The sequence below is a fragment of the Citrus sinensis genome, chromosome 6, assembly GCF_022201045.2.
Source record: "Citrus sinensis cultivar Valencia sweet orange chromosome 6, DVS_A1.0, whole genome shotgun sequence".
In the NCBI taxonomy this organism is placed as follows: domain Eukaryota; kingdom Viridiplantae; phylum Streptophyta; class Magnoliopsida; order Sapindales; family Rutaceae; genus Citrus; species Citrus sinensis.
In genome coordinates, this window is record NC_068561.1 from 20,729,221 (window position 1) to 20,752,027 (window position 22,807).

At 37.5% G+C, this 22,807-nt stretch overlaps 4 protein-coding genes across 5 annotated transcripts; 2 read left to right on the plus strand and 2 right to left on the minus strand.

Annotated features, from left to right (window-relative positions):
* The first annotated feature begins 783 nt into the window (after nucleotides 1–783).
* On the plus strand, nucleotides 784–2,035 carry LOC102608632 (probable F-box protein At2g36090). The gene has a single exon (XM_006481653.4). It carries the CDS (start codon nucleotides 936–938, stop codon nucleotides 1,950–1,952), a length of 1,017 nt encoding a protein of 338 aa, XP_006481716.1. The 5' UTR covers nucleotides 784–935; the 3' UTR covers nucleotides 1,953–2,035.
* Nucleotides 2,036–4,930: 2,895 nt separating this feature from the next.
* Nucleotides 4,931–7,101, minus strand: LOC102608923 (small RNA-binding protein 11, chloroplastic). Of its 2 annotated transcripts, none has more exons than XM_006481656.4 (4): nucleotides 6,749–7,101; nucleotides 5,629–5,697; nucleotides 5,417–5,523; nucleotides 4,931–5,345 (listed from the first exon to the last, which is right to left on the minus strand). In XM_006481656.4, exons 1-4 carry the CDS (start codon nucleotides 6,813–6,815, stop codon nucleotides 5,193–5,195), a joined length of 396 nt encoding a protein of 131 aa, XP_006481719.1. In that variant the 5' UTR covers nucleotides 6,816–7,101; the 3' UTR covers nucleotides 4,931–5,192. The 2 variants fall into 2 exon arrangements, with proteins under 2 accessions (XP_006481719.1, XP_006481717.1); XM_006481654.4 differs by having other exon boundaries at nucleotides 6,677–7,056.
* A 316-nt stretch (nucleotides 7,102–7,417) lies between these two features.
* Nucleotides 7,418–11,591, minus strand: LOC102609579 (mRNA-decapping enzyme-like protein). The gene is made up of 8 exons (XM_006481657.4): nucleotides 11,311–11,591; nucleotides 11,164–11,204; nucleotides 11,011–11,060; nucleotides 9,773–9,917; nucleotides 9,448–9,504; nucleotides 8,799–8,922; nucleotides 8,242–8,715; nucleotides 7,418–7,864 (listed from the first exon to the last, which is right to left on the minus strand). Exons 1-8 carry the CDS (start codon nucleotides 11,467–11,469, stop codon nucleotides 7,808–7,810), a joined length of 1,107 nt encoding a protein of 368 aa, XP_006481720.1. The 5' UTR covers nucleotides 11,470–11,591; the 3' UTR covers nucleotides 7,418–7,807.
* Nucleotides 11,592–19,411: 7,820 nt separating this feature from the next.
* Nucleotides 19,412–21,481, plus strand: LOC107177507 (increased DNA methylation 1-like). The gene has a single exon (XM_015531368.1). The coding sequence runs from the start codon at nucleotides 19,412–19,414 to the stop codon at nucleotides 21,479–21,481; it is 2,070 nt and encodes a 689-aa protein (XP_015386854.1).
* Nucleotides 21,482–22,807: the final 1,326 nt, after the last annotated feature.

Below are 22,807 nucleotides of genomic sequence, written 5' to 3' on the forward strand. Positions count from 1 at the left end.
ACATTATTCCACTAAAATAATCAAACCCTAACAATTAGATATAAGCAATTGGTCCTACATGAACTACGTGACTTCCCTTCTTAGACCTTCTACCGCCTTTGAAGGGTTATCTAATTCACATCGCATAAATACTAAAATTACGCAACTGCCTTGAGATTAGAAAATTACTTCTCTTTAATTAGTGACATCGATTAGTAATAAGAGATGCAAATTAACACTTTCAATAATAGGGGAAAATTTTGGAATATACTAGAAATTATATAATTAAATAATACAAGTTTAATATGTGCAATTGAATTTTTTATAACTATCAATTGCATGTTAGTTTTTTAAATAAATATGTAAATTTCATAACATTATTTATTTATTATATGATTGACATGTTATTTAAAAGATATTCTAATTTTTTCCAACAATAGACAATAAAAGAAAATTTGATAGACAATAAAAGAAAATTTGAAAAAATATACTTATTATATGATTTTTTATATTTTTAAATCACATATTATTAATAGTATTCATATTTTTTTAGTTATTTTATTATACTATCATTAAATAAAATAATAAAAATATGAATTATTGAAGATTGCGAACATAACCGTAATATTATTAAATAAATATTATTTTGTTTAATCATGCAATGGATATGAGGGGGGGGGGGGGGGGGGGTTGCTCGTGTACTCGCGTAATCGGGTTCATTCACGAGGACCACGGAGGCGCGAAGCGGATGGCAATTTTGTTATTAACATAAAAAACAATGTCATTTAAAAAACAGTCTAACTTATTTCTCTCTTTCTTCCTACATTCTAACTTATTTCTTTCTTCATTCATTCCTTCATCTCCTATATAAACTGTAAACTCAAAAACATTTCTCAAATCACACAAACTCTATATCAAAACAGTGGGAAACATTAAACAAAGCAGCCAACAGTAACATGCAGATGGCTCCTCCATCGTTCGATCAAAACACCGCCAGAATCTCCGCCGTCCATCCCGACATCATCGAAACTCACATCTTAACTCGCTTAGACGGGCCCACCCTCGCCTCCGCCTCCTGCGTCTCCTCTCAGCTCCACTCCCTCGCTTCCGACGAATCCCTCTGGACGACCATTTGCCACTCCACGTGGCCGTCCACTAACACGCCACGTCTTCGCCACGTGATTTCCTCGTTCCCCTACGGCCCCCGCTCTTTCTTCTCCGACTCCTTCACTAACCCCGACCAGACACCTGCCTCCACGCCATCTTCCTCTCCCAGTCTCAACCGTCCGTCGGAAATAATCTCAGCCGTTGATGTATATTACAAAAACAAGCTCATATTTAGCAAAGTTGTCGAGACGGAGACTGCTAGCGGGTGGTTTAACTGCTCCCCGTTTAGAGTTGACTTACTCGACCAGAAAGACTCTGTGCCGACCCGAATTTCTCACCCGGACAATGAGGACACGTGCCGCGAGCTCGCTGAAGATTTGACGTTGAGTTGGATTTTGATCGACCCGATCGGACGGCGGGCTATGAACTTGTCAAGTTACAAGCCGGTGACCGTGCAGCGTCACTGGCTAAGCGGAGAGGCGCACGTTCGTTTTTCTTCAGTTTTGTCCGGAGGCGACAGGGGATCATCCTCGGAGTTCGTGCAGTGTGGGATTGTGGTCACGTGTGGGGGGTCTCAGGGGGGGGAGATGCACGTGAGGGAGGTGAATTTACAAGTGGAGGACATGGACGGAACGAATTTGAACGGTAAGGAAAGTTTGGTCATTTTGCAGAGGGGGTTGGAGGGCAAAAGGCGAAATGTGAAAGGGAGGGAAGATGAAGGAAAGAGGAAATACGAAGATTATGTAGAAAAGAAGAGGGAAAGAAAAGAAAAGAAGTTGAGGACAGAAGGGGCATTAGATATGCTGTGCGTGGCTTTCGGGGTTTTCACGTTTTTTTCTTCAGGCTTATATCTTCTATGGAGATAAAATATTAAAAAAAGTTCAGCACCTTAATTTTCATTTACGGGAAATGTAGAGATGGTGAAGGAAAAAATAAAAATAAAAAGAAAGGAAAAGCAAGAAAGTGTTTATAATTTGCGTGGTACGTTGTAGTATTTTACTAGGTACCAGAAGTTTGTACTTAATTTACTTCTTTGTAAATTTACCTATTTTGAACAAACTTAGTTAATAAGTTTATAAAATTATTGTGAACATTAGAATTTTGATTCGTTTGTCGTGCTTATGAAATAAACTTTGCATAATCAATTTTATGCGCATTGATGATTATTTCAACCCAAAAGTTTTGCCACTTCTATTTGTGTATATATGCAGACCAAAAGGCTGATAATTTCCTTATTCATAGTTTAGAAGGAAGCAAAGCAACGCTAAGAATGGTGTCGCCAACGCGAAAGGAAGAAGAAGAAGATGCTAAACCCTCAATGATAGAGCCCTCGTTTCTTGTGTGATGGGCCAACTACTTTTGTGTAGATATTTAATTTTCTTCTTATTTTATTTAGGAGGACTCAAGTCGATAAGTTCACTTAAAAGAGCAATAACAGATTTGGTGCTTATTCATGTGACATTATTGTTCACTTGTGGAAATATCGAGTAAATGCACTAACAACCAACTGGTTTTGCATTTTACTTCGAGTGCTACTAAATACTAAGAAGAACGAGAGAAAGACGAGAGAAATTATAATCTAAACTGCCGTTTTGCCTCCTCTCTCTCTCTCTTCTGTCAGCTTTTTCTCTCTCTCTCTTTCTCTCAGCACATGCTTCATTCTCTCGTTCTTCTTGATACTTAACATTTTCCTTTTGCTCCATCTACTCGTACTAATTCTGGTTTATGATTCCGTCTGGAAGCTTCCTTGTCTTTTAACACGTAAATCTTGTAAATATGTTGAGATTTCTAAAATTAGTTTATAACATCAAAGCATAAATTTAAATATTATATCTTCTTTTAGATCCTCATCGAATGTTCTAATTAGGACGTCAATATTTAAATATGATATCCAAAGTGCGAAATAATTATTCCCACTTAATTTAATTATGCGCAGTGGTTGGCTATCAATTCTGATTTATTCATGATATTGGCCCGGCCCTTTTTGATGATGACTAAAAATTGACCACCTTTTCGTGTGACCTTTTTTTTCCATCCCATGCAACAAATGATTTGAAGTTTGAGGGTGGGAAGGGAATTGATTAAAGACAAACTTCGATTTCCATGTGGACTAATTCATAATTCTTGTGGACGAAAATATTAAATATACATACATATGCATAACAACTTTTGAGAGGAAGATAAGTGTCATTGTGTCTCGCAACACCATTGAAAAGATAGTATACTGAGAGAGCGACACTAGAAAGTCTTCATCTAAGGAGATGTGGAGATGATTCAACTATGCTTTTTTCTGAACTTTCCTTCCATTGATTACTCTCACCAACAAAGTGAGGCTACATTTCTGGTAGCATTTGTGGATTGCTTTCAGTGCTTATCCCATTTATGCAAAAACGACACTTTTGCTAATTATTATTTTATCCAAACTAACTTAGAGGTTGCCCTCAGGGTGCAGCTTTTCTCTATATGAGGCACCGTTAAGTACTTTTATTATTTGAAACACATACTGAAAATTTCCTCTAACCGTATTTTTTGTTGAACATTAAATTATATACGCGCGCGCACAGTTTACTTGGTGGCTAATTTTAGCTAAACCACCAATCCACGCATGAAATACTACTTAGCAACTACTGTATTTGTATGTTACAATGGTCACAATTATTCGTTACAAATTTTTGATATATTTACAAACCCTTGACTTTGGATTTTTTTTTTTTCTCCCAAATCTATGAAGCGTAAAGAATAATTTTAAAATTGCAACGAAAAATTTATGATTAATACAAAATAAAAATTGTAACTGTAATAACATACAATAGTTGTAAGATAGTTGACATACCTAAAAATTAAATAACGCATCACCTCTATTTCAGACGTATCCTAAATTGGATTGAGGAGAAAGTTTGGTCTACAGCTTAACGGCACGCAAAGAGAATGACAAACATCTTAATTTGTTAAGAATCGGTTTAGGCATCACGTTGATATGAGGAAAAGTCAGGTAGAAGCATTTTCTCGTCAGATTTAACCTAAAATTTATGAGCCCCAAGCGTGTGAGTTATGAGCAATAAGATAAACAACAAGACAAGACCTGAAATGCAAGGAAAGAACAGTACGCTATTTCTGGTTTCGGTGATGTGTCAGCATCAAAGTCTAGTCAATGCATGGTAACCAGTACTAGAATTACAATGGTGACCTTTCTATCACTAACCTACTTTTCTTTATGGTCAAAACAAGCACTTCATTTATAAATTATGAATTCGGCTGCGCCGTGCAGGTGACATTAAAATTTGCATGGGCCTCCATGCAGTTACATTATGGTCGGACCATGTAGTACTGGGTACCTCTGCAGCTCTGCTAGTGCCACGTTGTTAATACTTAAGAGGTGGGCACAAATCCCTTTCCATTTTTCTTTGGGCCATTTTCATTGCGCCACGTATGCCTTCAACCTCGGATGTATAAATGTTTTTACCAGCAAATTTTAAGTCCAATTTGATAATGGGATTAAAAAAGATAGTTATAAAATATTTGATTAGCTGTTGTAAGTAAAAATCAAGTTAATTTAGTTCACTATTTAGTGAAAAATCTATAATATATTAATATTTTTATTTTATTAAAGTTATTATTTAAGAATTATATTCAAGATATATTATTAATTTTTATTTTATAATAATTTTTTTACAGTACCGCAAAACTAGATAGGAAGTGGTCTAGCTGAGGCCTGTCTCTTTCAATGAGTCTCAAGTCACCGAGAAGTTCATTGAATCAATTCCATGGTACATCGAACGAAAAATAGATTAGTTGCTGTGTATTTATGTATTAAACATGCATTATTTGAACAACGATAAAAAGATTTACAAGAAGCGACGTCCTTGATTTATTATAATCAAAGTAGGTTCCAATTAGAAGAAAAAAAAAATTGTAGAAAATAACAAAAGCCCCCTGGAAACAATGATAGTGCTTCATACACATCAACTTCAAATCTATTTTTGGCACACACTTTGCGACCAAACCCTAATACAAACACGCTAAGGAAAGCATACTCAGTATCTTCAGTCAGTCTTGGTTATTGGTTTCCATATCTGCATGATTCTGATGTATAATTTCTCTGCAGTCTATGATTTCTGTGTTTTTGGTTCTTCATCAAAGAAATTAACTTTCACTCTGTCAGCGATTGATTCAGGAGGTCCCCTTGCTATAGGCATTCCACTACGAAAGCTGGTTTTTGGCTTTGCGTAATCTACAATTATGACACGGCCGTCCAGTGTCTGCCAAGCATTTTATTTATCAAATTAGACGAGTCAAATGTCAAAAGAAGTTTGAGATAGTAAAACTTTACTTTTCCATTCATCTCAGACAGCGCTTTCTCAGCTTCATCATGGGATGCAAAGGTCACAAATCCAAAGCCTTTTGATTTATCTGAGACTCTGTCCACCACAATATTAGCTGGCAAAAGAACAAAACATTCCAGAAGTGTTACTTAAATGGATTTCAATAACTAGCGGAAAGAGTGCTCCATGATAGCATGATGTAGGGCAGAGCCGAAGTCACCTTCAACAACTTGACCATATTGAGAAAATGCATCCGATAATCCCTTGTTTGAGGTGTAGAATGACAGACCTGCAACATAACACAGTGGACAGAAATGATTTCGACACATGTATACATGCAAAGTAAGAGGTTGCTGAAGCATAAATTTCAAAACCACCATTCTGTTTTCTAATGGTAGATATTAAATCAAGGGTGAAGCTTCAGGTGCATTTCAACAGTGCTTTCCATTCTGTCAAAAAGAATCTTCAAATCCTCAGAAGTTTTTATGTCTCTACTCTGTAAAGTTTGATTAAAACAGATTCCAAAAAGAGACACTTGGTCATGAAGGCTTCATGATGAAGCGCTTAATATCTGCCTTTCTGAAAAGCCTTATTGAGCAACAATAAAACTTCAAATACTTTCTTAAGGGTAACTGCTGTTCTTAGAAAGTGGTTTCAATTCAAGTGCTTCATTAGAAAGCACTTATACTAGAATAACCTTTCCACGAAAGCACTCTTTTGAAACTAAACCGCTAGATGAACTCAAAAAGTCACAACTAGTCACGCCCTTTGGGATTGTGGTTCAGTGGCTTCAAAATCACAGCTGCTGTGAAATAAAACGAGTATATGGTAACCACTAATCATAACTTTCAAAGTGGGACAAGGAAAGGGTAAATTAGTGAAGTTACTGTACGTATTTCATCAAATCATTTGTGAGATAAAACCAGCGGTAAGCATGGAATATTTTAGCAGCTTTGCTTGGAAAGTCTACACTGCATAGCTAATACCAAACTTACGGAACCAAAACATCCCTTATGGGCAATTGATCAAACACATAACGAGCAATAAGGCTGCAAAAGCACGATCACACAAAAGACAAAACTGAGCTGCCGTGAAGTAAAATAACCAAGTATAAGCACTTGTATATTTGATAAGTGAAGCACTTCTAACCACTGCGTTAACAAAATAAAAGTAAAAATGCAGCAGTGACAAATTAGATCCCCAAGACAAGATCATTTTAAACTCAAAATGAAAGTAAATGAGAAAATTAAGACTGAGAGAGGAAGTACCTCCAACAAAGAGCTTAGAAGCAATTCCTCTGCAAGATATGAAAAGGGTTGGAGGTATAAGAGAGCAGTTACTGTTAGAATTACTGTTAAATGACGTCAGGTTTCTGTTTCTCCCAACAATCTTTCTAATCGCCGCCATGCGATGCCAGACTCTGATATTTTTCTGGGAAGGGAAGGGGAGAGACTGCTTTCGTCGATTTATCTTGTTGTGAGTAACGAGCTAAGTAAGTAATTTATAAATAAATATGGAAAGAAAAAACATTTCGCCCAAAATGATCGTGTCGTCTATTCTTCTTCTTCTTCCTCCTGATTTATTTTTATTTTTTTCCTTTCTTAACTTAATGATATTCTAAAATTTACTCAGCTTACCTTATAGTTTAATTTAAGTGTCGACAGAATATAATAGAAAATCTACTCTCACTAATTTAGATTTATTTTAATTAATTCCTCAAAATTGTTGAATCTAAGAGTCCGTGCATACGTAGAAACATAATAAAGAAAAATCGAATGTTTAGATCATTTCCGAGTTGTAATTTCCCGTAATTATATCATTAACATTAATAAATTGCGAGTCTTAAATAAAACGTGTCTCCAGATTATAACAGTTCAGTACCAATGCACCAGAACGTCCGGTCCGGAAGGAGAATTAAGTTGTGCATTTCCTCAATAAAACGAGCCCATTATTCCAATACCATCAACACTTCACGGTCAAGATGAGAAGACGCAACATGGCTAGCAAAATTTATCCAAAACGCGCAAGTTTAATTGCACATTCTACTAATGTCTTATTCATAATCAACACAGATTTTGGACACAACTATTGCAATTCTAAGCAATCTAATGAACCGACATGGTTACACTTAAAAAAAACATTGGAAAGATTTAAATTCTATTCATCCTACTGTTACAAATGTTCCATCATGCCAAACAAGTGAGGCCAACCTTCAGAACTTTCAAGAAGGCGCTGACACATAATCAAGGGGACTTCTCATTGGCAATATTAGAGCAGAAACCGTCACGCTGTCATTATTCCAGAGGTCTACGGCTGATGAGCTGTACAGAAGATGATCTTACAAGCATTTTAGTACCGGGTGACATCCCCAAACGAAAGTTATAAGTGACTAACAGTGTTCATGACTGGTGCACCTTCATCAGTGTTTGATAAAACTGGTCGATAAATTGATCATCCTAGCACAAAATATATAGATCAGTCAAGCCCACAATAAAGCACATGGTAGTTACTCTATTCAAAGGCCCCCAAAACACAAAAACAACAACCCAAAGAAAAAAAAAAAAAAAGGTGTCAACAAATTAGTCTAAGTCTAAAACCACATGCACTAGCTACAAAGATGAGCCAGTATAACAAATTTCTCAGCTATGTTGAGTATGGTAAGTACCGCCCCAGCTTTATTGTGGAGCATATATTTAAGGTGAACAGCTGATTAGTCAACACTATTTAGACCCACAAAATTACTCATAAGACACAAAACACACACACACACATACACACACAAAAAAAAGGGGTAGGAAATCAACAAATGCGAAAACAAAAAGAACTCAAGTACCTGAACAAGCATCAGAAGTGCATCACGAACTTTCTCTCTGGTAATAAGAGGTCTATCAATTGGAGGAGCGGAACTAGGGGTTAGAGATGGAGGTGGAGTTGGTGGGGGAAATGGTTGGAGCATTGGAGCTCCATATGGGCGTTGCAGACTTAGGGGAGGATTAAGAGCTGGCGCAGTTGGCACAGATGAAGAGATAGGAGGCATCATCAATGTAGATGAGGCAGATGGGGGTGAAAAGAATGAAGGCTTCACAAGGTTAGTGACCCGATTGCTGCTGCTGATTGGATCAGGAGTGTCATGGATGGCAATGGGAGTAGATGAAGATGAAAGAGTGAGGGATGGTGCTTGTGGAGCTGGTGCAGCAGAGGAAATAACAATAGGTGCATGGGGCAACAAAGGAATGGTTGCAGAAGAATGATAGGGCTGTCTTAAACTAGGAGCATTTGGAGCATTACTTCCAATACTTGTAGCCGTCTGCAATACAACAATTATTCAGGCCAGAGATACATAAATAAATTAAGCAATAAGAAGGTTAGTGATAATCTAATTGTACATACACTAAAATAGTTTTCAAATGATGGATCTTCGGGAGCATCAGCGGCAGTAGTGGTAATCGATGTTGGCTCCAAAGGGCCTTCCATCACAGATAGGGTTGGAACTGCTTCAAGTTCCTCAAACTCACTACAAAACAGTAAGATGTAGATCAAGAACAAGGAATCACACATAACCCTTAAGCAGAAGTTTCTCAACTAACAAAATTAAATTAAGGGTGTAACAATCAGCAATTACTATAGCATAGCCACAGCCAATAAAGACAAGGATCCTATGTGAATTTGCTAACACTATACAACCCACCATCTAAGGAATAGAAAAACATGCCAAGGAACTCACCTTTGATAGAGACTCTACAGGTCCAAAACTTACTTCTTGCATGACATTTTTTGCATAAGTTACCATAGATTACAGAAGCTTATGGTTTAATAAAAATATGGAAAACAGAAAATCTCATTTTCCAAGTTCACAGTCATTATTTTTCTGTAAGCCACGACAAAGCAATTTGGGATCAGTGCACATAGGAGTTGAGATTTCTTTATAATAAAACATTGTACTGCTGAAAGCAAAGTGATCCGGAAGGGCAACAAGTTAAAACTTTCAGGGATAGTTCACTGACAATATGGGGTTTCGATATTTACAAAGAATTATTACCTTTTGTTTGATGATACTTTTGGCTTTGGAGGAACTTTTGAGTAGGCATTAAGTATCCTGTTCACATGAAGGATGGCACAAGATTGTTAATTCACACAGCTGAAGTACAGATGAAGGTCAAAAAGCACTCCTGTCTGCAACGAAATGCAGACGTGGTTATTTAAATAAACCTCTTCAATCAAGCTCTTTACACTGCTCGTAGATATTTTTATATATATACCAATAATGTTATTCACCAACTTGTTAAAGTCTACAGGATAAGCACTCTTAAAAGAAACTTTATAATATATAAATTGCGTGTAAAAGAATTAATAAGAAACTTCACCTATTGAAGAGATTTGCAACATCCTCACATTCACGGGGATTATAAAACCAAATTCCATTAACTTCTTGGGATGCATTCCGATACAACAAATAAGGAACTTGAATTTCATACTCGAAATCTCCCAGCAGATTCTCCACCAGATTTTCTGTTTAGACAAACAATATCAGATTAACAAAGAAAACAAGAAAGAGCTGATGGCAAAAAATACATAAATGTTAATAAATGCCTTCATTTGTAAAAAGCACTTTGCACCAATAAACAGAAAACAGTTAAATAGTGCTCCTTGACAGCCGAAATTGTGGGACAATAGAACATTATTACTTATAAAATTAAATAATACATTTCAGTTCTCAGTGAAATATAAAGTAACAAAAGGGTCACCAGTGATTAAGAAAAGCGAGTAGAATTGAGCAAGATTTCTCATTATAGCTTTAGTAAAGGCATATAGCCAATAAGTATGGGTTTTCATTCCTGCATCATGAGTACAGAGAGGAAAAGACGCTGCTTGTTTATCATGGTGTCCTGCTTGTTCACACTAAAACCATTAATTGGAAAAAAAGAGGTTCCATCTACCATCCAGCCAAGTTAATCTGACCCATCAACAAAATTAATGACACTCTAGAACAAACTAAAAATCTTGAGCTAATTGCCCTACTGTAAATAAATTTCAAGATAAATGAGCTAACTCTCAAGACCTGCAACTTGATAAACAACATGCCAGAACCGTGTTAACTGTACCATCTAACATTGACTATCAAAACAAGTGAACAATTAAAACTGCTAAGCTTCCATGAAAACAGGAAAAGTTCCTAGTGCATCATTTATGACAATCTGCATGGAGGGAGAATACACAAATACAGGATTGGTCCCATCACCAAATCCATTCTTGCCATCATTTCATACGGAGAAACCACAATACAGAGAGACAAAGGTTTTATTCCATGATTTTTACCCATCATCAACAGAAAATAATAGGCTTCTAAGTTCCCATAACTAGATCTGTCTCAACTTTAACACTGAAGTTACTTACTTCGGATGATTCAGATCACCCACACATAATTATCAGATCATCAATAGCTAGATATAACTACCAAATCACCAACCACTGAATAAGCATAAACCGTCTTATTAAGCACCGTCCTCTACCAAAATCCATCATAACAAGCACAGCAATACTTTCTTATCAAACAAACATTGAAAGACATTACTATTATAAAAGTGAAGTACCAAATCCAAACCTGTATTACGCCGATTCATCACAATAAACTGAAAACGCGGCTGAGTATTTCTACATAACATCAAAAACAAAATTAAAATAAAAATGGAAAAGAAATCTTGGAAGTAAATGAGAACAGTTAGCAACATTTATTAAAAAAAAGAAAGAAAGAAACCTTTTGACCACAAAAAGAGATCCTTCAACGTCCTTGCGACTCTATTAAAACAAAATGAAAAATAAAAATTTAAAAGGCGATTAAATAATTTGACTATGAAAGAGATGAAATTAGATTTAAATAGGATCGGTGAAGTAAATAACGTACCCATTGATTGCTCTCGATGTTGAACTCGTAGAAGGTGACATGAGCTGCGGTTATCAGAATCTCTTCAATGAAAGGATCGATTCGCTGGAGCACTGTTAGATTTAGCATTTTGGTGCTCTGCTGGTCCAGATTCGGCATCAATTTTCCCGTTTGAGACATTTTCAGAAACCCTAAAACCCCCAATTGCGACGTCCGATTTTCTCCTTTATTTTCCCGGGAAAGTTGCTGGATTAGACAGAGAGAGAGAGAGAGAGCGCGTGCGGTGTGACCAAGGTTTTGATGGTTGGAGATGAAATGACGAAATAACCTCGTTCGGCAGCGGTAATGCAGTGGCAATACAGTATTTTGTATAAAACAAATATTCTATTTACATTTTGTTTTTTCAATGCAAAATGGTATAAACGATTTTAATAAAAATATCCATTAATTTAAGTCCTAACTAATATGATATTAATCCATTAGATTGTAATTAAATAATTTTATAAGTTATAAAATTCATCATCCAATAGATAGTGACATATAGTATTAGAACTCAAGTTTACACTCAAATGTTTAAATCGTTAATATTATTACTATCGATTTAGGAGAAAGAAATATAAAGTTATGACATGAGAAAATTAATAGATTTGTATGAAATAATAGAAATCTAAACAAATCTTGCTAACGTCTAAACAATTTTTAATCAATTATATATCAATGAGAAAATATATATATAATTTGGTGGGGCTATTCACACTTTAAAATTTACTTTGAACACATTATTACTCTATACACTCACATACTAATTAATAAAAAAAAGTTTTTAAATTCTAAAAAAAATCATTTCGTAACTATTTAAATCAATTAACTTTAGTTACTTAAAACACCAATAAAACTATTTAATACAACCAATTTTTAAAGGTTAAAAAGGCTATTTTACAATACTTTTATTTATTTATTTATTTTCTTCAAATATTGATTTCCTTGTTGTTCGTCTAAGTTGAATAAAATATTGGAAATAAAAATTTTGGGGTTTAAAACATGAGAATTATACATTGAACAACGATTATAGATGTTCAAAGTAATTATATAATATACATTTATAATAAATTGTTTTGAATAGTAATTCACATTATGGATATCTTACAATAATTTTTTTCATTAAAATTAGAGTGTTTAGACAGATAGTGATTGGACAGCACTGCTTTGCTCATCCTTAGAAATGGCCGGCCTAGGATCATCTGGTAAGGACCTTCTTCGTCTACCACCACAAAGTCCAGCATCATTGTCCTTTCCGTCGGGGAGCTCCTAATTGCGATCGGCAGCTCGACCATGCCCAGAGGGATCAGTTTTCCTCCCCCAAACCCTTTCAGGGAGGTGTTGGTATATTCCAGCTTCCGGTATGCTATTCCCATCTCCTCCAGGGTTGACTTAAATAATACGTCAACTGAGCTCCCTGTGTCAACTAATATCTTGTCAAACTTCTTGCTAGCAACAGTGGCCTTGATGACCAAAGCATCCTCATGAGGGTATAAAATCCCTTCTTCATCATCATCTGTCCACATGATTGGCACTTGCCTAACTCTTGCACGTTTGGCTGCTGGGGTGTTGAAGAATATCTCTTTGCTGGTCATGGCGTATCTAGCATAATTCTTCCTCGACCTGTTGGAATCTCCAGCCAATGTTGGGCCCCCGGCTATCACCCTTACTGTGGGCTGCTCGCGCCTCAAATTCCTGTCACTCTGCTCCCCTTCACTTGTTGATGCTACTATTAGGAATGTCCCGTCTATAAACTCGTCCAGATATCGATTTCTCACCAAATTTTCAACTTGGGTCTTGAGATCCCTGCAATCTGCTGTGGTGTGGCCAGGAGTGCCATGGAACTTACAATAGCGTCCCCTATCCCTCCTGCTGGATGGCTTTGTTATTAGGGCAGGGAGGTACAGCAGCCCTCGATCCTTTATGGCTTCATACACCTCATCCAGGGACATCTTCAAGGAAGTATACCGTCCATAGTCCTGGTTTTGGTCGATCAGGTGCACTGCTCTTTCTCTGTTTGCTCCGTTCTGAGTTGGTGGCGTTGGTAGTACTTCTGGTCTGCTCCCTCTGCTACCGTGGGGATGTTGATGAAGACCACCATATGCCGAATCATGTCTTCTCCAAGGCTCCCTAGTTGGGGAACGAGGAGGTTGCGCCCTGCTGCGCTGATACTGTGGTGGCCTCTGATAAGGTTGGTGAGCAGTTACTCGACCTCCTGCTCCACTACCTGAGGTCTGGTGATCCCTCCTCCTAATCGGCTCATTCCCTGATAATGCTTTCTTCTCTTTCCTCCCCAACCACTCTAACTGGTCTGTTTTAATCCGTGCGGCCTTCTCCTCTTCAATCTCAATGTCTCTCTTAGCCTGCTCGTATGCGGCCGTATAGGTCTGAATAACCGGGCTTCTTAAGTTGTACCACAGCCTTCCTATCTTCACCCCTTCTTTCAATCCCCTTAACGCCTGAGGGTAGTTGAATGCTCCCAAGTCGAGGACAGCACGATGAAACCTCTTGATGAATTCCCGAAGGGTTTCTTGCTCTCCCTGCTTCATGCTTTTCAGCTCCATCATGTCATCCTCTGGTGCCATTGCCCCACTAAACTGCTCTGTAAATTCCTAGCACATCTGCTCGAAGGTTTTAATGCTGCCCCGAGGAAGTTTCCTGTACCACTCTCGTGCACGTCCCTCAAGGGATAGTGGAAACACCCTGCACCTTTGAGATTGAGATAATCCTTGTACCCCAGTTATGTCGTTGAAGCGCTCTATGTGTACCAACGGATCAGTTCTTCCCGAATATCTAAGGTCTGGGAGGCGGAAATCTCTCGGAATAACTGCCCTCATGATCTCTGCTGCGAGCGGTGATTCTCCGTCCAGCATTATCCTCCAACCAGGAGCTCTGCTCCTTCCTTGCATGTCGTCAATTATCTGCGCTAGTCTGCGCACCTCCTCCTCCAGCTGCACTGCACGACCAGGGTCACGTGCTGCAACTTGATCCCGCTCTTGCTCTACATCATGCAAATGTTGCCTCAGCACTGTTTCCTCTGCATTCGCCACCCCATCGTCCTCGTCAAAAATCTGTCTTGCCGGGGACTGCTCTTCCTCTCTATGGAATTCTCCACGCAGGGGTATGTTACCTCTTTCACCACCAAGTCTCCCGGTGGTCTGACTTTTCCTCGTATTATCGGGACCTGGTGCCACTCCATCACCTCTCACCATTTCTTTCTGGGTTACCCTCCGTTCGCTCCGCAGCTCATGCAGGATGGTTGTCAAGGTCTCCATCTGCTTTTCCATCCGTTCCATCCGGTCGAACATGGCTTTTTCCCGTGCTTCACTGGATATCTCCCTCAGCGTCACGGAATCGTTAAGCCTCATATCACCCCCTTGTGCACTACTTCCTCCTGTCTCCATTACTTTTCAGCTACTTCCCTTCTCTTCTTGCTATCAAAAGAAGCTTTTTGCTCAAATCCCCACAGACGGCGTCAAAATGTTGATGCGAGATTCTGGTTGTCCTCGTTCTACGACCAGGGTCTCTGCTCGATCAACTTCACCACGACCAGGATCTCTCCTCGTAAAGCTTCTTCTCCAGAGGTTCCTGCGCACACAGACAGGTCCGAGTACGCCGGTTGTTTTTCCGGCGCAAACCCTCCGACGCTCAAGTCAGAAATAGGGGTTCTGGGAATGTTTGCCACGAATCTTATGGCTTCTTTTTAATCTCTGTTCTCGGAACTTTCTTTTCTTAGTTCTAATAGCAAAAAGTCTAACCCTTTTACCTTCGTTGTCTACCTTTTTATAGGCTTCCTCTGAATCCCGGTCTTCCGTAGTCCACACCCATTATTCTGCCTACCCTCGAATGTGGATGCCCCAATGTCGTCATTGTGGGTGAATGGAGATGGACTTCGTGCCTTGATTCTCGGATAGGAACGCACGTCCTGCCAACTGTCGTTGACTGGGTCTCCTCGCCTCGACCCCTAGCAGGAACGGCCTTATGCCTTTAACAGGAGTTCGTCCTCGTGGATGGCATATTCGTGGACGAGCAGAATAGCCCTGCTCCTGTTCCCCTGCTACCAGGCTCTTACAGGACACACCTGCTCGCAGGACTCTGCCACCAACTATCTGCTCATCACTTCTGGTCTCGCCGAAGTATTTTCCTCAAACAATAAATTTAATATTTTAGGATTTGTACGTAATCTATAAAAAAATATTTTTTTGATAAAATTTTATGAGAAAATATTTAATCTCATATATGAATTTGTATATTAACAATTACATTGATAGTATTTTAAGAAATAACATTAAAAAAAAGGGGTTATAAAGATTTAAGAGGGTTGTTAAAAGCTCCCCTCACAATACAAATACTGTTACGCCATTGAAGATAATATGGGTTTATTATTTCAAATTAAGGCCAAAATTGTGTAAAATTAAGGGGTTTTATAAGAATTTTAGAGCTGTCTGAATAGCACCAAGAAGAAAAATTGTTCCGTTGAGAACCCATAACTGTGATTACTAGGCCTAGTCCGCCTGGATTGCAAGTTCTGTAGAGTGAAATTAACTGAAGGAGTTCCACGCCTAAAAGCTGAAAAAAATTAGTAGTAATTGTGCTTGCACTTAAGAAACAAAACTACTTCTCGTAATGACTAATCTTTCAAATTGACAAAGCATTTCAAATGGAATTCAAGTGTTTTTTGGGGGAAAACAAAAGTGATTTTAAAATTTATCTTGGCAAACAATCTTTCCTTATTATAAGAAGAATTTAGAAACCAAGAGACGGGACACTAAATTGAAACATTAGGACATAATCTTGTATGGATGAGAATAAAGCTCTGCTTAAGTCATGTTTGGGATTGAGGTGTTGTAATTCGAAAGTTACAATTGCTGTGGAAAAAAAATTATAATTATTAAATAAAAGTCAATATTATGTAGTAAATATAATTTTAAATAATAATTTTGACAAAATTAGTCAAAATATAATATATTTTTCATTATTAAAGTATAAAATCAAATCAACTTAACTTCCAAATTATAGCAGATAATGTTTATCAAATACTTTAGTATTGTAACTTTATAGTTGTCCAACCTCAATCCCAAACAGACTCTTAGTATTGTAGTGATACAAATTTTAAGTCGGCTGTGAAATAAATTTTAATTGTAATATATAAGCTGATAATATTTGATAAATATGGCGTTTAAATAATAATTTTTACAAAAGAATAAGAGTATTATAATTCTTTTCATCAAACTATTGCTTAAAAAAAAATCTCATCTTCTAATTAATGTTTTTCAAACACTTAGGTTTTTTTGTTAAGAGCCAAAACTCCTCCGCAACAATATCAAAAAGGAGTCGATAATATGTAACAATTAATTTGGGAGCAACATTAATCTACTGAACTTGGAATTTAATTTCAATAGCAAGAACGTAAATGAAATAAACTTTTGCCCAATGCGGTCGCGCGGAAATCGGATGGTTTAAACCAAAAAAAAAAAAAAACTTTTGCCCAAGTGAGGCGGTAATGTTGATCGACGGTTTGGCATTGATCAGCTGGAAATACTGTGCGTAAATGGTTCGATAAATTTCAACTGAGAATATATATTATATAACCTTATTTTTAATTATTATTATTTGATAATTAAAAAAGCACACATCGTAATTAATACAAATAATGAAAAGGAAAATGCTAAGTATCAAGAAAAACGAGAGAAGAACGAGAGAACGAAGCATGTGGTAGGAGGAGTGAGAAAGAAAAAAAGCTAACAACAGAGAGAGAAGAGACAATTTTCTTGTCCTTTCGTTGTTCTTGATATTTAGCAGCACTCTAATGAAAAACCACATAACTGATGACTGGATCGAGCGTGTGGTTTGAATGACAGCGAGCACAACCGCAGCGACAGTCCCAGTCCCTCTCTGAGGATTGCTGAAGTAAACCCTTATCAAGGTTGCCCTTGCATGGTGCCAACGACTATCATAGTGTGCTTTCAGTTCATTGGAAATGTCACGGTAATGGGAATCACTGAAACAAATTTTCCTGGCAAAGTTTATAAGCATAGTTGCTACTCTAGCTAGCACTTTCGCCCAGATTATTGGATATAATACCCGCTTCTGCAAGAAAATTTTACATCTGCCACAGTGTCGATAAGCGTATCCATAAGATCAACGTAATTGCATGCAGTTGTGTCCCCTGGGTAGTGACTGTGACACTGCTCCAAGGCCATCAAGTTTCGCATCAAGCTTTCCGTCTGGTCATGATCTACTTCAATGCGCGGAAATTGTAGCTCATGATCAACTCCCAGCTGGCACCAGATCCATTGTCGCCTTTTCTCTTCGAATCTTATGTCAAGTAAGCTTTCTTCTTTAGAGCCTTCAAAACTTCAGTCCTGACTCTTGCAGAAGATTGACTGCACCAGGCAAATATCTAGTCCATACTACTCCTGATTCCGGATTTCGGTTAGTCGTGTTCGTGGTAATAAGATATCTACTCAAATCGGTGAAGTGTTTAACTTCCATTTCGGCGGGTATTTGCTTGACCGATAACAGCTTGTAAGGTTTGAAGAACTCACCAAGAAAGATGAACGAAGGGATAGAAGAATTATTGTGCTCTCCAGCTAACCCATTAGAAGAGAAGGCTAAGCCGACTCTCTCTTGCTGTTGCTGTGGCTGCTAGTTGCCACCACTGTTGCCGTTGAGTCTCCGCCGCCGATCGAATTTTGGGGTTCATTGATTTGTTGAAATTGGCGAAGGATGAAATTTTTTTCAAGTTAGTGTGATTGCTTTTGAAATTATTATGGTAAAAAAAATTGTAAATTTCCCCATTAATTCCTATGTCTTCCAAAATTATGTAAATTGTCAATCATGGTCATTACTTTCATCGGATTTTCTTTTCTTCTTGAGAAGTACTTTCATCGGATTTTAGGATTCTAAGATAAAATATTATATTTGCATGATATAATTAAAAGTTAAAAGTAAATTATAACTTGAGCAACTAAAAAAATAAATTAAAACTTGTTAGTTTTAAAATAAATGAATTAAAGCTAAATTAAAAAAAGAGCATAATACAAAAAGTAATAATGTAATGGTGTGTTTACTTACTAGTAATTAGAATAATTATGGAATCGAAATCAATATGATTTACTTGCAAAATTAAGGTTTGAAATTAGAATCAAAATAATGCGGGGCTCACAAATTTGAGAATCATTTCCATAGTTATGATTCCTAAGGGGAGGGTTGGGAATCAGAATCTAATTTCTAGAATTGTCCATTCTACCCTCATCAAATTTTCATAATCTTCAAATTACTCTCAATTAAGTTTTGTCATTTTTTCTTTTTTTGTCTATGCAAAATTTATGAAAATACCCAAAAGTTACATGTTAGTTGCAAATAGGTCCTTTGTTATGTATAACAACAACAACAACAACAACAACAACAACGACAATAATAATAATAATATCATTATTATTCTCGTGACTTTTTGGCCCTTTCGTAATTTAGTCTGACAAAATATAAGAGGGGAAAAAACACAGACGCTTTTACTGATTTCTTTTATGCAATATTTGTGTTTGACATATTAAAATGTTATATTTTTCGTATAATTAATTTCGTGCTTTCCAAGTACAATTTATTTAACATTACATGAAATAAAAAATTTATCAAATAAACATTAATCAGTGCATTTTTTTTTAATATTTCTACTAATATCTCATATATGTTATTATTTTTTTAATCCCTAATTTGTATCGTCCTAATGTGTTGTAAATAACGTGGAGACTGTTGGGCAAAACAGTGAATAGAATTCATCATGTTACATATAACACAAAGGTAAAAAAAAAAAAAAAAAAAAAAAAGAGTTTCTATTTTTTCTATTAAACAGTAAATTTCTGTAAACGGTAGTTAATTATCGACATTTAATTACTGTTGAAGTCAGGAAAAATCCTGATTCTTGGAGGAATCAGTATAGGTGGAGGAATCCTGATTCCTAAAGCAAACCAAACGCCGTTCGGAAAAGGAACTCTCTCTCTATACATATAACTTATAAATAGCTTAACCGACCAAAAAAGGAAAAAAAGGATTAAAGGATACAATTTGAGAAGAAAGTGAAATGGTGAACCAGCCACAGTACTGTCCAGCCGCAGTTGTGTATTGTTGTATGCATGGCGGCGTAGGGAGGAGCAAGAATAATGATTCTAAAGGTTCAGAGATGAGGTTGAAAGCCCGGAATCATCTGTTGGCTTTGAATTGGAAGTTGTGGTATGCACAAAAGGGAGGATATAAACAAGAAATACGCTACACATCTCCGAATCAGAAGACTTTTTATTCACTCAGAACCGCCTGCAGAAGTTTAATTGATGAACAATGTTCTCAGAATTTAACTCTCAATTTGAATGCAAATCCTGCAGTAAACTTGCACGCCAAGGCAGAGTCTGAATCGATGGATTTTGGAGACCTAGGGCAAGAGGAAAATCATGCAAGACATGCAAAGCGCGCTTGTCGTTTTGATGAAGGTTCTCAGAATTTAACTCACAATTTGAGAGCAAATCTTGAAGAAAAATCGGTAATGGTGACTCCTCAGACATCACAATCATCTTCCGATGATGCGTTACATTCAAGAAAAAGGAGGAAAAAGAACACTGAAGTTAACTTGCACGCCAAGGCAGAGGCTGAATCGATGGATTTTGGAAACTTAGGGCAAGAAGATGATAATGCAAGACGTGCAAAGCCTGGTAGAAGAAGAGGAAAGGAGAAGAGAAAGGGAATAGCAAACTCGATGACATCAAGAGACGATCAGAAGAAGAGTGCAGTTAAGCATACCCATGTTCGAATATCAGGGAAACAGGAGCGGCAGAAGGTGCTTCCTAGGTTTTCAGTTTGCAATCCTCGAGCTGTTGTGCTTAGTAAGTTGATAGAAAACAATGTGGTGTTCCCTGGGGCGAAGGTCTGTTACGGTGGCAAAAAGGGTCGCGTACCATTGGCTAAAGGGTCAATAACTAATGGTGGAATCAAGTGCAATTGCTGCAATGAGGTGTTTACACTTACTGGGTTTGAGGTTCATGCCGGTAGCAAAAACCACAGGCCGGCTGCTAACATTTTTCTTGAGGATGGCAGGTCTCTTGTGGATTGTCTAAGGCATATGGTGTCTACTGATAACACGGCAATTGTCAAAGGGAGTAATCGGATGAAAAGCAATAGCCATCAAGTTGAGACTTATGATATGTGTGTTGTTTGCCTAGATGGAGGTGAATTAATTTGTTGTGATCATTGTCCCTGCATGTACCACAGTAGCTGCCTTGGTTTAAAGGATATTCCATATGGGGATTGGTTCTGCCCATTATGCTGTTGCGCCATCTGTGGTGATGGTAAATTTAAACAGAGAACCCTGCATTCTGTGGATGATGATGATGGTCTTGTTCGCACTTGTGATCAGTGTGAGCATAAGTTTCATACAGGGTGCACAAGAAAGAGTAAACGAGAATTGAAGGTGAAATCTCAAAATAAATGGTTTTGCAGTGATAGATGTGAACACGTTTTTTCCAGCCTCCATGAACTTATAGGGAAACCCTTTTCAATAAGTGAGAATAATTTAAACTGGAGATTGTTGAAGTCCTTGGAGTCTGATCATCAAGATGTTAGTAACCCTACAGATGGTAAGTTCTTGAAAGAGCTGCAGAGGAAGTTGCATGGTGCGGTTGAGGTAATGCATGAATGCTTTGAGCCAGCCAAAGAGCCTTTAACGGGGAGAGATCTCATTGAAGATGTAATTTTCAATCGGAGATCAGAGCTGAAACATTTGAACTATGTAGGATTCTACACTGTGGTTTTGGAGAAGAAAAGAAAAATAATTTCTGCGGCTACTGTCAGAGTCTATGAAAAAGTTGCTGAGATCCCATTTGTTGCTACAATGTTCAAGTACCGCAGAAATGGAATGTGTCGTCTTCTAATGGCTGAGCTTGAAAAGCAGCTTATTGCATTAGGCGTGGAGAGGTTGGTGTTGCCATCAGCCCCAAGTGTGCTAAACGCATGGACTACTAAATTTGGGTTCTCAAAGATGACAGCTTCAGAAAGATTGAATTACTTGAATTATACTTTCCTCGATTTCCAAGGTACGATCATGTGCCAGAAATTCTTAATGAAGACACCTTCAGCAAGCCCATGCCTATCACAAGCAGCTTGATCTGAAAATGTTGGCGTTAAATTTGATTTCTGCTGCCCCATCTCCGAAGTAATTCAAAGAGAAGAAAGTGACAGCTGATTTGTGTACAGAGATAACATAATGATTTTCTTATAAAAAGATTGTATTTTTTATCTGTATTGTCACACATTACTAATTATGTTGGACATATATTGATGTAAGTCATATTGATAATATCAACACATTTTCTGCATAGTTCTCATAATTCTACCTGTTCAATCAGTTATTCCCTGTGATGATAAATGACTCCCATTTTATTTTTTAGTCAATTTCTCTGTCAAATAGATTATAAACCGATGGATACAAGTTAGAGCTGGCAACAATACCCGCGGGGCTCCAAACCCGCGGGGCCCCGCTTAATTTGGGGCGGGTATGGGGCCCCGAAAAACACTGAAAATAAATTTGGGTCTGTTTGGGGATGGGTCTAAAACCCCAAAATTTTTCGGGTTCGGGTTCGGGGATTTTTCCGGATCCCCTAACCCGACCCGAAAATAAAAACAAAAAAAAAACTCTAATTTTTTCCCCCAAAAGAAACCCTAACAGCTCGTGAGCTGCCGTCGTCACTAACAGCCGGTCAGCCGCCACCGTTCGTCGTCACCTACCAACACTCAGCCGCACCTGTTGGTTCTCCTGCCGCAATGCTTTTGCCTTTTCTACTTTTCTTTCTTTGTTTATTTATTAACTGTCTCATTCAAGCTCTGGATACCACCACGAAGTCTGTGAACAACTTAACTGTCTTTTTTGGGTATGGGTCTTCGTGTGCTTTAAAATTTCTGGGCGTTTCAAAATTTCAAGTGAAGAGACGAATTAACAGTGCTGCTGTAGCTAAAACAGGACAGACCATAATGTTTGTAGTGTGTTTTGATGGTGAAGAAATTATGTAGGTCTACAGGTTATTTACTTAAACACTAGGATTTTGTAGAACCGAGGTGCTTGAAAAATACATCTGTAAACAAAAATCTGTCTCCTTCGTTCTAAGCTGTAGCAGCAACAGTAGTTTGAGCAAAAGTGTCGTTTGAGGGGATGGGGGGGATTTATTTGGTTTGAGGTTTTGGGATGCGTGGAGGGAAACAAAGTTGTGGGGTTTGTAATAATTGAGCAAATGGGTTCTGTTTATTTTTCTTGTAGTTTTCTATTTGGTAGTGAGTGAAGAGAGAAGTTCTACTGCCAATTTTCTTCTACATTCTTTTGCAAAACTGTTGTAATAAGCTATCTGGGAAATACCATTTAATAATATAATCACTGTTATATTCACCAACATAAATAAATTAAGTTATAAAAATGAAATCATTAACCATTAAATATAAC